This window comes from Populus euphratica, unplaced genomic scaffold (assembly GCF_000495115.2).
Source record: "Populus euphratica unplaced genomic scaffold, PopEup_1.0 scaffold546.1, whole genome shotgun sequence".
NCBI lineage: Eukaryota > Viridiplantae > Streptophyta > Magnoliopsida > Malpighiales > Salicaceae > Populus > Populus euphratica.
In genome coordinates, this window is record NW_011500420.1 from 59,069 (window position 1) to 76,259 (window position 17,191).

The 17,191-nt window shown below is 36.2% G+C and overlaps 2 protein-coding genes across 2 annotated transcripts in view; one reads left to right on the forward strand and one right to left on the reverse strand.

Annotated features, from left to right (window-relative positions):
* The window catches only part of LOC105114568 (probable terpene synthase 6), a 55,559-nt gene that overhangs the window by 14,094 nt on the left and 24,274 nt on the right, over positions 1-17,191 (forward strand). The window lies entirely within an intron of this gene.
* LOC105114567 (uncharacterized) lies at positions 11,635-13,013 on the reverse strand. The gene is made up of 2 exons (XM_011011143.1): positions 12,200-13,013; positions 11,635-12,047 (listed from the first exon to the last, which is right to left on the reverse strand). Exons 1-2 carry the CDS (start codon positions 12,474-12,476, stop codon positions 12,004-12,006), a joined length of 321 nt encoding a protein of 106 aa, XP_011009445.1. The 5' UTR covers positions 12,477-13,013; the 3' UTR covers positions 11,635-12,003.

The window sequence follows — 17,191 nt, forward strand, 5'->3', positions numbered from 1 at the left end:
TCCTTTCAATTTCATTTCTTAAATTCATCAATCAATCCTTTCATTTATGTGATAGGCCTGCATTTAAAATGAATATTTACCACAAATTAAAGGTATCTTATATTTTTAGATATATTATTATAAAACATGCTTTAGTTAAGGAGTTATTGATACTTCAAGTGCAAAATGATGATATAAAACCATGATAAAAATGCACTTTTAAGTACTAATCAATAGGCTTAACCACCGGGCTAAACGTCTCCAAATAATCAATCCCCTCTTGTTGAGAGAAGTCGCGGGCAACCAACCATGTTTTATATCAGTCAATCCGACCATCAGCATAGTGTTTAATCTTGTACACCCACCTACTACCAATCACATTCATAGATGGATGAGAGGGCACCAATGACCAAGTGTGATTAGAGTGAAGTGCCCGAATTTCCACTTGCATGGCATTATGCCAAACCAAATACCTATTGGCATCCTTAAAAGACAGTGGCTCTTGTTGAGGTAACATTGCAACCTAGGAGGAAGTTGCAACACTGAAGTTAGCATCCTTGGGTGGACGTGGTTGAAGCACCATATGATGGAGGCGAGCCGACTGGGAGAAGTTGTTATCAATATTAGCCTGTATCTGCTAAAGCTGGAATATGGACAAATCAACATATAGATTAATTATATGAGAGGAATCAAAGGAAGAACCTGATGAGGAGCTTAATATATGTGCAAGTCGTGGGGTAGAAATCATTGTAGAATTTGCTGGAGTCATTCCCAGAACAGGGGAACCAGTAGGGAAAGAACTAGGGGGGCTAGTAGGAGCAAGCTGAAGAACCTGTACTGCATACGAGGGTGGCGAATCTAAACCTGTACCTACAGCCTAATCATGATAATAACATGCAGATAATGGTAAGGGAGCCAAATGAGATGTAGGTGTTGTGGGGGGTAACGATGGAAGGGTTAGAGATGGTGGCTTTGGATGATATAAAGTAACCGGTATAGTGGAGGCAGTAGAGTTTGTAGGTGGGGCTGCAATCTGTTTAGATTTACCTAGAGGAAAAACATGTTCATGAAACTGGACATGACAAGCAAGATAAATATGTTTGGATGACAAGTCAAGACATTGATAACCTAAATGAGAGTTAATATATCCTAGAAAGACACAACAAGATGAACGAAAATCTAACTTATAAGTATTGTATAGATGGAGGAACGAAAAACAAAGACACCCAAACGTTTGAAGGAAAACATAATTAGGAGATGATTTTAAAAGACATTTGAAAGGACTCTTATAATTAAGAATCAAAGTTGGCATGCGATTAATCAAGTAAACAAAACATTCAAAAGCATAACTTTAATATTTAAGGGGAGCGTCACATTGCTCAAAAAGGGTAAGTCCAGTTTTGAAAATATATCTATGACGACATTCAACCATGCCATTTTGTTCATGAGTATGTAGGCAAATCACACGGTGGTGAATATCAATTGTTTTAAAATACATATTTAGTTTTCGGTATTAACCACTTTAATCTGTTTGAATAGATTTTGTTTTTAAAGCAAATTAGCACTCAACAAGCGCTTGAAACTGATGAAAATTATTAAAAACATAAGATTTAGCAACCATCAGAGGAAACTAGACAAACTTTGTATGAGCATCCAAAAAGATAACAAAATATCAAAAATTGTTTGATGACAACATAGAAGAGGGACCCTAGACATCACTAAAAATTAAATCAAGAGGAGCTAGAGTTTGATGACCCGTAGTTTTTAGAGTTAGATAAGACGACTTGCCTAGAGGACATGCAAGACAATTAAAATTAAAATATTTTGACGTATAGGACACTTTTTTCATTTTTCACCAACAAATGCAAAATACATGGCCTTGGATGCCCAAGTCGATGATACCAGATATCAGCAAAAGTGTAGAGACATGTAGATGAGAAAGCCTGAGGCAATGATATGGCAAACAACTCAGACAAAACATATGGACATCTCTACTCTAATCGAAAAGAAGCACTTTCTTTGTCATGAAGTCCTTAACATAAAACATACATGAATGAAATTCAAAAAACACAATATTCTCAAGGCAAAATTTTTAAAAACAAATAGGAAAGGTTTTTTAACGCGAGGAACATGTAAAATATTGGATAAAGTAAAGGTACATTTTGGGGAATGAATTTTAGAGTGAGCGATTTTGAAAATAACAAGGCCCTTATCATCATCAATATGCAAATGATCATTACCAAGGTAAAGTTCTAAACTTGTCATATTAGCAATATCTAGTGTTACATGATGATTTGCTCCTTTTGCTCCTGTATCAGGAAACCATGTGACAGGTGATGTTGCAGGAGCATTATTGAATGCAAGATTTGCATTGTCTTGGAGAGGATGATTAGCCAACTGAGAGTACTATTGGGTAGTATGCCCATATTCATAACACAGCTAACATTTTACACTGCGATTATACCCACCAAAACGATTACCTTGCTGCCTAAATTGTCCTGTCGCCGGGAGGGAGATCCAGAAAACTGTCCTGAGGAGAATCGGTGTCCCGGTTGCCGAAATTGCTAACCTGAAGTATAATTACTGTTTCCATTATTTCCACGATAAGCATTTTGTGATTATTATTATTTCTCCAGCCTCCATGAAAACGGCCTCGTCTAGCATTATTGAAGCCAGAGTGATTTTGCACAAAGAAAGCAGCTGGTTGCTGCGTTGGGGTTGGCAACAGTGGTGCTGTTACGGTTGGTTAAAGAGCAGTTTTGTGGTGAACTTTATATGTAAGTAGATTGCTATGGAGATCAGTGTAGGAGATAGGATCACAAACATCACATTTAAATCATAATTAAAGTCAACAAACCACATATTAGTTAAATTCTTCATGCTTTAATAAATTAGTTATTAAAGCATAAATTAGTTATTAAATTCTAAAAAAATATAAAGGAACATGTTTTTACATTTTCACAAGAAATACAACATAATTTTATGAAGGAACATGTTTTTACATTTTCACAGGAAATACAACATAATTTTATTTATCCTCGAGATATTTGATTATATACAAATTAAAACATTTTTTTTTTCTTTTTTAACATTTACAAAACATATATAAAATAAAATACAAACACACACATATCTTCTTTTATTATGTTTTTCTCGTACACCCACATTTACATGTTACTAATCATCAAAATTCAAAATAAATTAAATAACATATCACACAAATAAAAAATTATATAATAGCCCTTAAAAATCAAGGAAAACTGCTGGGAAGACTTCTGACAAATGCAAGAATAGTGGAAAGTGTTTCTAACTTATTTTTCATAATAAATTTGAAAAAATAAAACATTAATATAGTGGAAAGTGTTTCTAGCTTATTTTTCATAATAAACTTGAAAAAAAAAATATTAATAAGTTATTTTTCAACTCATTTTTCATGACATAATTAAATATTGGAAAGTGTTTTTCAACTTATTTTCTATTACACTAATAAACATAAAAAATAATTTATTTTTTCGGAATTTTTTTTCTAATTTTTTTTTAAAAAAAATTTTTTCAGAATTTTTTTTCTAATTTTTTTTTAAAAAATTATTTTTCAACAAACAAACATAGTTATAAAAAAAAAATAAGAATGGATAGCTCTTGTTGATGTATTAACTGAACTCTATTGAAATCTATCTTGGCAAACTTGAGTAGATTGTCATTGCGAGACTCATCTTCTTCGTAGAAAGATGTATTTCCTAGCCTCTATTCTTGGTACGCCTTTGTGAAAGGGCCGGATCAAAGCATTCCTAATATGGTCTCCTAGACGTGGGCTTCATTGCATAGCCGAGACTCCAGGTTTGCCTTTGTGAAAACAAGGGCTTCATCCAGTACCTGTTCTCCATTCATACTTAAAAATGAAGCTTCATAGAAGCCCAGGATGCCTTGAACATCGTCTATGATTGTTTTCTAAAAGTCTCCATTGGTGTCCTTGAACTTGTCGAACACAACTGGTTCACGAAAGAATAATTTTACTGTTCTAGTCATTTTTTTTAATAATCTTAATTTGACCATAGATTACTTGTAAATGAAAGATAGATTTAGCAGAGTTTAAAGTACTGTCCAAGAATTAATTTTTGAGATGTTAAAGATTTAATTTTTCCTCTGGAACTAATTAATGCTCTCATAGTGTCAAAGAATTAATTTTGCAGATGTTAATTAAGGTTTGAGAGGCTATAAAGTACTGGAAGTAATCGCTCACCACAAGGCATTTTGAATCCATGCTGTCTCAGTACTCGAAATAGAAGTGATACAGTGTAGAGATCCAAGTCATGCTTCTCAAGAAGATCAGGAAGGCTGTTTTCAATCTCGTCATCAAAATGATATGACACAGCAAGCCAACATAACAGATTAATGAACTCAATATGTTCCACTGTATCCTTTTTGGATGCCATTAGCATGTACTTCACATTTTCCTTCAACACTTGTACTTGTCTGGTGTACCACTCGAATTCTTGCCGTGAAATATTCAGTAAGAATCAACTGTCTTATTAATTAGATTTTAAAATGATTGCTTTATATATCAAAAAAGAGTTAGTTATAACTTAATCTCTAGTTTATCTGAACTAATTAAACAATTATTAAATTTTTAGAAACTATATGCTTAATCCTTAAAAAAGGGAAAAGAATTTTACTCTATAAAAAAGATGAATTCTTTTTTTAAAATAAAAGCAAACAACGGCTAGACAAAAGTATAACTACTTTAACATCAACTTTGACCTGAGAGGAGTGGAGACATAAGATATATATCATTTTATCATTAAATAAAAAACACAGAGAAGTAACATCTAATTAAAAAATTAAAAAACAAATTGTGAAACATCAGATTATAATCTTAGGGCAGAATTGGATGATAGATCCCACAAATTTAATGGCTCTAAGGGCTTGTATATAGTTTTGAAACTTAATTTTTCTTCATACTGCTAGACATTGACAGAAGAGAAGTAGTTTACCGTTTGCTAGACATAGATAGAAGAGAAGTAATTTTTCCTTGTAATTATTTGAGGTCACATTTGAGATGTGCATTTGAGAATTTTAAAGTGACAATTCAAAGCTTAAGGTGACACATTTGAAAATTTTAAGTTGAAAAGGGTTTTTACTAGCAGGGAAGGGATACGTAAGAAAGATGGTTGAGTTATTATTGAGCCAAAAAATCAATTTGACATTTGAGTTGTTATTGTAATTTTAATACGAGAGAGAGAGAGAGAGAGAGAGAGAGAGTATTATATTATTTGATAGAAGGATGATCATGAGATTGATAGATACCTAATTAAGAAAAAGGAATTCCCTGGGACCCAATTTTAGCTGGGAACTTATGTACGAGAAGTTATCCCTAAAGTAAAATTGCAAAATGACATTTGAGTGATCGGTACGTAGTCTCATTTTACATGTGGTTAGCATTTGTCAATTTTATTCAAGATTACCAAATGCTTTAGAGCACTGCATAGCTAGTGAGTATTATTTTTCTCCATTTGATTTTCCATATCCACATTTTTCACGAAACAAGTACTTCACTCTTCAAATCAGTACTTCATACTGTATGGCATATTGTATTTGGTCATTACCGGACATCATAGTCTCTATTAAAAAAAATAAAATTAAATGATTATCATGAAATCCGGATGTAACAAAATAATAGCCATGAGAACATTTCAATCTTTGGTGAAGTTATTCCTTTCCATAAATGTTATCGTAATTTATTTTTAGGTTGAAAAGAAAATGTTAGAATGCTCAAAAAATGGTTAAAATCCCTTTTTTAAAAAATAAAATACAAAAAAAATTAAAAAATATAACAGTGAAAAGAGAATGTTAGAATGCTCAAAAAATGGTTAAAAATTAGTTAAGGAGGTTCAAAAATATAAAAATTAAAATTTAATTGTATTTTGTTGACTGATGAGAGCACTGCGTTGATATAAAAAATTCAATTTAAGCAAACAAATCTAAAATCAGATATTTATAGACTTAAATATTTTGTTGACTGCGCTGATATAAAAAATTCAATTTAAGAAAAAAAATCTAAAATCAGATATTTATAGACTTAATTAAATTTTATTGAACATTTAATTAAATTTATAAAGGATTTGATTATAAGAAAAATTAATAATGTTGCAAAATTTGAAAATGCATTTACCATTTCAGTCGATTAACCATTACTGTGTATCCTCTGTGTGAAGCCTCAATCTCACCCTCTCTGACATAACAACTAGTTATCAAATATTTCATATGGATATTTTAATTCCAAATACATGAGTTTTAATATCAATTGGGATTGTTGAATTTCAATACCAATTAGGATTTAAATTTATAAAATTTAAAATTTATAAGAATTCTAATATTATTAAGTTGATTGGAACAATTACCTAAGTTTGCTTTTTACACTGAACCCACACAAAACATATATATATATATAGACACACACAAACTGTCTATACTTGAAATGTTTCTAAAGTGCATGTATAAGTGCAAACGTAGGCGGCTTCCCTATTTGAAATGTATCTATATGTGCAAAAAGGCAGTCACAATCCAAATGCACGTATAATGTGGAACCCTGTTATGAAAAGTTAGCTTATAGATGGCCATGATCAACACTTTTGATTGATTGAGTGGAATTATAAATAAGATTGAACCTTATACAGTTTTTGGCAATAATCTTGAATCTGATTTTCGAAAAGATAGAATGTAAACCACATGTTTAATGTATTGGGATGGATTGATTTGAATCATAGACGTAGAAATCGATCAACTTTTGTTTTTATCATTGGGATTGATTGATTTGAATCAGAGGCTTCATTAGTGTAATGTATACTTGTGTATGTCTATATATGTATTTGAATGTAAGTGACATGCATGAAATAGCAGATAAGGCAGAATTATATTTGAATTAATTCACAGATGAGAGCCTTGCTGAAACAATTTGAGCAGATTTAACAATTTACTTACAAAGATTTCTCAATTTGAACCAATTTAACTAAAAGTATTTTCAACATTTTCTTAAAAAACTTTAAAATTTCAAAGATGTGTGAAATATATTGGACTTTTAACACGTTATTTTTATAATTATTAATTTTCCTCATTTGAATCGATATTCATAAAAATAAAAACCTAATTCTAAACCTAAACCTAAACCTATTTCTTCAAAACCAAAGAAGCCGCAGCCCCCCTTAAAGGCTGATCTGTTTTCTGTTTTCGGAAACAAAGCCGCCGTCCCCTGGGGTCCTTAGTGGTTGCTCTCCCGAAACAAAGCCAAGGAACCCCTACCATTTCATCGTTTTGTCTTCTCCCCTACACTTGCAGCAGCTCCTCCCTCATCACAAACTCCCCTCTTCCTCTAGTGTTCTTTGCCAAAGAAAACCATAGTAGCCTCCTTTTTCCTTGGCCAAATCAGTCGCCTTCCTCCTCATTTCCTTTTCCTAGTTGGTCGCAAGACAGTTCCTCACTCTCCATCCCAGTTGTTCCCTTCCATCACCAACCACTCCCCACGGCACCAGCACAGCACAGAACCGTTTTCCCCGTCTCCATCTACCAGCCTTTTAGAGGCAGTCGGACAATAGCAGCAAGGCCAACCACCGCTGCCACCAACAGGAGTGAAGACCATCCAACAGCACACCCATAGAGCCATCAGCGCCGCCCACACACGGCAGCACTCACACCTAGGAAACACCCCCCTTCTCCTCCATACCGAAGCCTCCAGTCACTAGCGGATCCGCCTGCATCCACCGCGACCCGCCTTCGCCAGATCTGCCATCTGAAGAAGGAAAAAGCAGCAAACCAGGAAGAAAGAAAAAAACTAAAATCAAGTGTGTTGTTGCGATTTTTGGTTTGCGATTTTTGTTTGTTGTTGCAGGTGATTGTGTTCCTCACAACCAGTAAAGAAAGGAAGAGGAGAAGAAGCTGAGCTAGATCATCCACCTTTGGTTTTTTTTCGTGACGGCGCGTGAATTCACATGCCGTCAATGGTGGTGGTGCATGGAAAAGAAACGCCACCACAGTGCATGCAGTTTCAGAAGGCATCCCCAGCACTGTTATGGATATTTGGAGTTTATTTTATAATTTTTTATTGTTTAATTTGTTTGAATTGTTTAATGTGTTGTTTTGATTTATTTTAATTTTTTAGTGATTTTGTAACATGTAAACGTGGTTGTGGGAGAAGAACATAATGAGAAGTGACGTGTGTGTTTGTAATTTTTTTATGTATGTTTTAGAATTATAAAAAAAACAAAAAAGCTGAAAAAGAAAAAAAAATTAAATGTTTCGTTTTTGTTGCAAATGGTTGAGGCAAACGAACTATCATTCACTTTATTATACTAGAAAAAATAAAATAAAATGCCTATACACGGGCCTAGTTTTTGGCCTAGCAGTGCCTAGCTTTATTTTTTTATATTAATATATTTTTTTGTGAATTATAAATAATTTTTAAATTTATATTTTAATTAATATTCTTTCTTTATAATTTCATTAGGTTTTTTAACCACTCATTGAATAGCAAATCTTTTTTAATTATATTGGTTGTGTTTAAGTTTTTTTTTTAATTAGTATAATTAGTCTTTAATTTTTTAATATTTATATAAATTAAATATTTATTTTTCACAATATTTTTAATATTTGTAACTTTGAATATTATATTTTTTTTTTATTTTATTCAATACATTTTGTTTGTGTCAATCTTTATTTCAAATTAATTTTCATAAATAAATTCATTAAACATAACTAGTATGTTAAAATATTAAATATCTTAATATATATTAGTATCTTAATATTTTCAAATATCTTTTTATTTATCATTAATTACTTTTTATTTATTTATTTACATAATGGTTTGTGATTTATTTAATTGAATGCATGCAAAAAAAATTTAATTTACATTTATATTTTTTTTATGTAAAAAAATTCAAAATGTGTTGAAAAATTCTAAATATTCAGGTTTTTTCATCATGTGTTGGTGTTTTTAATTTGATATTTATTCTTATGATTTTTTTTCCTTAACTATTTTATACAAGTTTTATTGTTTTTAATTTTACATTTTAATTTAAATTGATAGTGTATTTTTTTTTTCAATTTTGGTCTAATTCATTAGTATTTTTTGCATGTATGTCTCAAGATCAGGCGGGTGGAGAACTAAGTCTGAGATTGCAGCAATGAGTGCGAAAGAGAGGAGCACTTAACCCCTTCGTGAGAATATCAGCAAACTGTTCCTGTGAGGAAACAAATTGAACTGACAATTGCTTCTGGGAAACTCATTCACGAACAAAATGCACATCGACCTCAATGTGTTTGGTTCGTTGATGTTGAACAGGATTAAACGATAGAGCAATGACAGAGAGATTATCACAGAAAAGAACAGGATTATGAGGTAATGAAACATGCAGAAAGGCTAATAACTGCTTGAGCCAATCCACTTCAGCGGTAGTAAAGGATAAGGCTCGATTTTCAGCCTCTGTTGATGATCTGGACACAGTTTATTGCTTTTTGGAAGACCATGATATAGGATTGTCGCCCAAAAAGATTACCAAGCCAGTAGTGGAGCGTCAGTCATTAGGATCCCCTGCCCAGTTAGCATCACTAAACGCCTTGAGCTGCAAATCTCCTTTAGTGTAAGAAATACCAACATGCAATGTGCCTTTATGGTAGCGTAAAATTCGTTTCACAACAGTGAAATGAGACACCATTGGATTCTACATAAATTGACAGACTTGATGCACAGAGAACGCAATGTCAGGTCGTGTGAAGGTCAAGTATTGCAGAGCCCCTAACGATATACTGTAGGATTAGGATACGGTGCCCCATCTTCTTGTGATATACCGTAGGATTAGGATACGGTGCCCTATCTTCTTTAAGTAGGCGATGATGAGGAAGACATGGAGTATCACATGGTTTAGCATCAACCATCTCAGATTTAAGCAGCAAATCCTCAACATATTTAGATTGTGAAAGAAACAAGCCAGTAGAGATGTGAGTGATCTGTATCCTCAAGAAAAAATGAAGAGAGCCTAAATCTGTGATATCAAATTTAGTGGAGAGAGCTTGGATAACCTGCAGAATGGCAACAGATGCACTTCCTATGAGGATAATATCATCTACATACAGGAGCAGGACCACAATCTGACAAACAAGGATGAATCAGAATAAGTTGTGGCAAACCCCAAGGAAGGCAGAAATTGAGTAAAACGTGTATTCCAGGCCCTAGGTGCCTGTTTTAATCCATAGAGGGATTTATGCAGTTTGCACACATGATGAGGATGCAATGAATCTTCAAAACCAGGAGGCTGGGACATGTAGACCTCTTCTTGAAGAATGTCATGCAGGAATGCATTTTTTACGTCTAATTGTCTGAGAGGCCAATTGAAATGAGCAGCCAGGGAAAGAATTAGTCGAATGGTGGCAGGTTTCACCACAGGACTAAAGGTGTCCCCATAATCCAAGCCAGGTTCCTGACTAAACCCTTTAGCAACCAACCGTGCTTTGTGTCTAGCAATCGAACCATCCGAATGATGTTTGATCTTGAAAATCCACTTGCACCCCACCAAGTTCCTCTTTGCTGGTAATGGAACAAGACTCCAGGTGCCTTGAGTATGTAATGCAGTAATTTCATCTTGCATGGCCTGTAACCACACAGGAGCTTTGATGTCAGATTTGTAAGTTGCTGGCTCTATTAAAGACATATCAACCATGCTATAATCTTGAATGCTAGCTAAGAAAGCCTTCTGTTTAGTAATGCCACTTTTGCTTCTAGTTTGCATGGGATGCAAATTGAGAGAAGCAATGGACATAACCACTTGCAAGTTGTTAGGATTAAAAGTAGTAGAACTGATACTCATATCAAACGCCATATGAGGAGGAGAAGAAGCTTGAATGGAAGCAGTAATGGAATGAGAACTAGGAGAGACTGTAGATACACCAGGTGTATGGTGGGAAGGAGAAACAGGACTTGAAGTAATAACTATGTTCTCGGTATTAACAAGAAGCACAGGACATGTGGAGGAAGTAGAGGATGGTGGGGACTGAGTTGTGAGCGAGGATGATGAGAATTCAGGATATGGAAATTGTGTTTCATCAAATATAACATGTCTTGAAACATACAATCGCAGAGTAGGCACATGATAGCACAAATAACCTTTGTATTTTATGCCATAACCAAGAAACACACATTTGGAAGTTGTAGGCTGCAGTTTGTTATGATTATAAGGACGAAGAAGAGGAAAACATGCGCATCCAAATATCCTAAGGTGATTAAGCTCTGGAGAAGACCCAAATAACATCTCAAAAGGAGATTTGTGAAGAAGGACAGGAGTTGGCATACGGTTGATGAGATATGTAGCTGTTAAACATGCATAAAAACAAAATTAAATTGGTAGTTTGGCTGTGTGCAATAGAGTGATTGTGGTTTCCATAACATGTCTATGTTTCCTCTCAGCTACCCCATTTTGTTCAGGGGTGTGTGAACAAGAGAGGTGATGAGTAATGCCTTTATCAAGAAGAAATTGTTGTAAACGATTGCAGGTATATTCTCCCCTTCCATCAGACTGCAAAATTTTAACAGTAGCAGAATATTGTGTAATAAGAAGGTTATAGAACGCAGCAAATGTAGAGAATAAATCAAACTTATTGACTAGGGGAAACAACCAGCAAAAACATGTACATTCATCAACAAAGATAGTATAATATCTATAACCATCCACTGAGACACATGGTGCAGGTCCCTACAAATCAGTATGGATAGTAGCAAAGGGAGAATTGAATTTGTGATGATGTTGAGGAAAGGGTAATTTCCTAACTTTCCCTACAAGACAGGGATGGCACATCATAGGGGAAGAAGTTTTGGGAACATGAATATAAGCTTTATTTAGCATGAGGGAGACTACAGAATTTGTGGGATGTCCTAACCTATGGTGCCATAGATTGGACTGAACAAGTTGGCCAAGAAATGCCTGAGCTGGAGAAGGCTGAGTGAAAGATGAGGATGAAGATGCATGGATAGGATACAGGCCATTACTGCACAAGCCTCTGTAAAGAATCCTCCTTGTGGCTTTTTCCTGAATCCAAAAGCAATATGCATAAAAAAAAAGCCAGCAATTATTATCAAGGCAGAGCCAATGGACTGACAATAGATTCTGAGTTAATTGAGGAACAAGTAACACAGAGTCCAACTTGAATGAAGACATAGAAGAATTGATGATAGACTAACCAACATGAGACACTGTCAAACCTTCACCATTAACAGTATGAATTGTGTCAGTTGTTGGATATGGTGAGGTCAATGTCAGATTATTCAAATCAGCTGTCATATGATTTGTTGCACCAGAATCAGTAAGCCATACTTGAGATGATCCAGAAGAATTGGATGCTGAAGGTGCAGGGTGGAGCATAGTGTGCATGACTTGAATGGTAGGCTGTGAGTCTGGAAACTGAGCAGATGAGAATGAGGGATGAGGTGAAGGAACTCGATATGAGGATTGTTGCATAGTTGGTGATTGTGTAGGATAAGACTGCTGAGAGGAATAAGCCTAGAATGCATGCCAATATAGTTTGGTCCTTTGTCATTATAGAAGCAAAACCAGGTAGTGTGATTAAGGCCGCCACAAATATGACATTTTGGTTTTTGATAAGAAGAAGCATCACAAAACGGAGCAGTATGGCCCTCAGTATTGCATAATTGGTAGATGTGCATCATAGATGCAGAGTGACTGTGAAACTGTTGATTAGGGGAAGGTCCAAGAACTCCAGGATTAGAGTGTGGGCGTTCATGTGTTATAGAAGAAAACACTAGTTTAGAGTGAAAGTGTCTGGTTCCTTGATTAAACCGACCTCTACCAGTGTTTCTGTTCCCACTATAAGGTTTAAATCCTTTATTAATAGTCAAAGATGAGCTATGATTCATAGGAAAACCTGTAGTTGCAGCCATTGCTGTCAATAAAGGAGAATGAGCTGATGCTTCTACAATCACTTCCTCTACAAGCAACTATGAGTGAAACTCATGTAGGGAAATCACACTCTCACGTCCCCTTATTGTTAGGCTATTCAAGCATTCAAACACACATCAATTTACGTGGTTCGACAACTTGCCTACTCCACGGAGCTTCTGGTTTGTATTAATCAAGCTCAAAAGCAATACAAACAACAAAACAAGGAGGAGGAGAAAAACTTTTCTACTCAACTCAACTCTCACTTTAAGCTCTCTCTATGTTTCTCTCTATTTCATGGTTATCAGTTATCAATGGCACTCTCTATTTATAGCTGATGTGGGAGACAATCTTCTTCCTTTGTTCAACAATGGTGGGCAACATTTTCTTTGGTTAGGCACCCACCATTTGACTCTTACCATGTCAAGCATGGCTGCCACCAACCATGGCTGCCACCGACCATTAGTGTCCACACATAACAATCTCCCACTTGGACACAAATGGCGTTAGGTTTGTCTTTTTAATCTTGAAGACCAACTGAAGCTTTACACAGCTTCAGTTTATCGAGAGTTACTCCTTTGGTTAACATGTCAGCTGGATTCTTGCTTCCACAGATCTTTTCAAGTAACAGTTGTTCATCGTCGAGCAATTGTCGGATGAAGTGATATTTGATCTATATGTGCTTTGTTCTGGAGTGAAATGCTGGATTCTTGGCAAGGAAGATTGCACTCTGACTGTCACTATACAAAGTACCCTTTCCATGCATTTCCATCGGCCAAATAGACTACCCCGTAATTTCTAACAGTATAGTTTTGCATCATTTCATGGTGTGGAGTACAGTGAAATGAAACTCCAGAATTAAGAACCCAATCATCAATAGGACTGTGTACAGCAAGAATCAAAGCATCTCGTACCTCGTCTATAGTGGCATTTACAGAATCAACTTCAGGTCTCTTCGGTTTTGTGCAACTCCTCATGAAATGACCAGGTTTGCCACAATTCCAACATTTACTGAGAACCTTCTTGACATACTCTATCTGTGAAAGCTTTAGCATGCCTTTGTCTTTATCTCTGATGATTCTTATGCCAAGTATTTGTTTAGCAGTTCTTAGATCCTTCATTTCAAGCTATTTTGGCAACTGTTGTTTCAACTTGTCAATCTCTTCCATGCTGGATCCTGCAATCAACATATCATCCACATACAACAGTAAAATGATATAGGAGTTGTCAAAATGTTTAACATAGCAACTGAGTATTTGAGATTGAATGATAATGACTTCAAATCAAGTTTTTGATGGTTGAACACATGAAGATATAGACTCAATTGATCGTGGTGGCAACTCTTCAATTTGTGTCTCAGAACAACTCTGATTATTGTAAGCTTCACAACTGGAGAAAATATCTCAGAGTAGTCAATCAAAACTTTCTCGTTGAAGATCACGTTCCTGCTTCTGATAATCTTCCTGTTTTGATCATCCCAGAACCGAAATCCAAATTCTTCATCTCCATAGCCAATAAAGAAACATTTCTTTGATTTGGCATCCAGCTTGTTGCGAGCATCAGAGTCTACATGCACATAGGAAACACACCCAAAGACTTTTAGGTGAGCAAGCTGTACTTCTTTTCCTCTCCAGACTTCCTCGGGCAGTCTGAACTCCAAAGGTACTGATGGTCCACGGTTGATCAAGTAAACTGCAGTATGAACTGCATCAGCCCAGAATGTTTGAGGTAGCCCAGAATGCAACCTCATGCTTCTAGCTCGTTCATTGATGGTCCGGTTCATCCGTTCAGCAATACCATTCTGTTGTGGTGTGCCTGGAACTGTCTTTTCCATTCTGATACCGTTGACAGCGCAATACTCCTTGAAACCTCCATCAATGTATTCTCCTCCATTATCAGATCGTAAGCATTTCAGCTTCAAACCTGATTCAGTCTCAACCATAGCCTTCCATTTCTTGAATGTGTCAAACACATCAGATTTATTTTTCAGAAAGTAGACCCATACCTTTCTGCTAAAGTCATCAATAAAAGTGACATAGTACCGAGAACCGCCAAGAGATGCTACTGGAGCTGGTCCCCATAAATCTGTGTGCACCAGTTCTAGTTTTCTTGGTCTTAAGGTCCTGCCAACCTTTAAGAAACTGAGCTTCTTCTGTTTTCCGAGAACACAGCTTTCACAAATGTCTAGATCAACATTTTTTAATTCTGGCAGCTTTCCCTTTGACTGAAGTATCTTCATCCCCTTTTGACTCATATGGCCGAGTCTGCAATGCCATAGCTGTGCCTGATTTTCTGCTTCAGTAGAGGCAATTATATCTGCTGATCTTGTGGTCATATACAGGGTGCCGGTTTTCTTTCCACGAGCCAAAACCATTGCTCCCTTTGATACCTTCCACATTCCTCCAGAGAAAAGGATTGAATGGCCACTATCATCAAGTTGTCCGACCGAGATCAACTTCTTCTTTAGTTCAGGAACATGCCTTACATTTTGCAAGTTCCATGTAGATCCATTCATTGTCTTGATTTGCACATCTCCTATACCCACAATCTCCAATGGTTGTCCATCGGCCAGATAGACTACCCCATAATTTCCAGCAGTGTAATTTTGCATCATTTCATGGTGTGGAGTACAGTGAAATGAAGCTCCAGAATCAAGAACCCAATCATCAATAGGACTATGTACAGCAAGGATCAAAGCATCTTGTACCTCGTTTGTAGTGGCATTTACAGAATCAGCTTCAGGTTTCTTTGGTTTTGTGCAACTCCTCATAAAATGGCCAGGTTTGCCACAATTCCAACATTCAACCTGCTTCCTGGGTCCAAACTTGCTTTTGCTTCTGTACCTGGATTTTGATCTGCCTCTGGATAAGCCTCTGTCTTGTCTCCTTCCTCGAGTGTTGATGTTGAAAGCTGAACCTGAACTTGAGCTTTCACCCGAGTCTTTTCTTCGTACTTCTTCAGCTAAAATCAGGTCTCGGATATCATCATATTTTAATTTGGATTTTCTGACTGAGTTGCTTACTGTTGTTCTCATACCTTCCCAACTGCTTGGAAGTGAAGCTAGCAAAATAAGTGCTCGGATCTCATCATCAAACTCAATTTCAACGGATGACAATTGATTTGTGATGGTGTTGAAATTATTAAGATGCTGTGTAACAGAGGTGCTTTCTGTCATCTTCAGGTTGAACAGCTTCTTCATCAAGTGCACTTTGTTATTTGCTGATGGCTTCTCATACATCCCAGACAAGGCTTCCATCAATCTTGCTGTGGATTTCTCTTTTGTAACATTATGAGCAACTCTTCTTGACAATGAAATTCGGATAATACCCAAAACTTGTCTATCAAGAATTTGCCAATCTTCTTCTGACATGTTTTCTGGTTTGCTCCCCAACAGAGGAAGATGAAGTTTCTTCCCATATAGATAGTCTTCAATTTGCATTTTCCAATATCCAAAATCAGTTCCATCAAATTTTTCAATTCTCGCAGCCTTTATTTCATCAGCCATATTTAATTTTTCTCGAATTCGAATATGCAAAATCTGACCTTACAGACGTGTCTGGAATGGCAAAAAATGTTGGAATAGTCGCTGCACCACACCGGGTCAAAACCCAGGATGCTGACGTGTCAGCCACGCAGGTAATGTGGGGTCCACAAAATCTGACGTGGATGTTCCACGTGGATTTTTCACAGACGTGGCTAAGCTGACGTGGCTGATGACGTGTCAGGTGACGTGGTAGTTGACTGGTCAGACTACTGATGTGTCAGGTTACGTGGCTGATGACTGTGCAGGACTGCTGACGTGGCTGCTGACGTGGCAAGTCAATTTGCAAGAAACTGGTGAGGAAGATGCGTGACGCACGTGTAGGCGCGTCTGTGACCATGGACAGTTCTGGTGGTGGCGCGTGTAGGCACGTGCGGGCATGCAGGACGTTGGTTTTTCGCCGGGTTTTCACCAGTGGATTCCTCTCGTCGTCCTCTTCACAGTGGTATGTTCAAAAACACGTTTTGAGAACTTTGATTTTTGAGTTTGGATCAAACACCCTCTTTTTCAAGAACTTTCAAGAACCTGGCTCTGATACTAGTTGTTAGGCCATTCAAGCATTCAAACACACATCAATTTACGTGGTTCGGCAACTTGCCTACTCCACGGAGCTACTGGTTTGTATTAATCAAGCTCAAAAGCAATACAAACAACAAAACAAGGAGGAGGAGAAAACTTCTCTACTCAACTCAACTCTCACCCTTAGCTCTCTCTCTGTGTTTCTCTCTATCTCGTG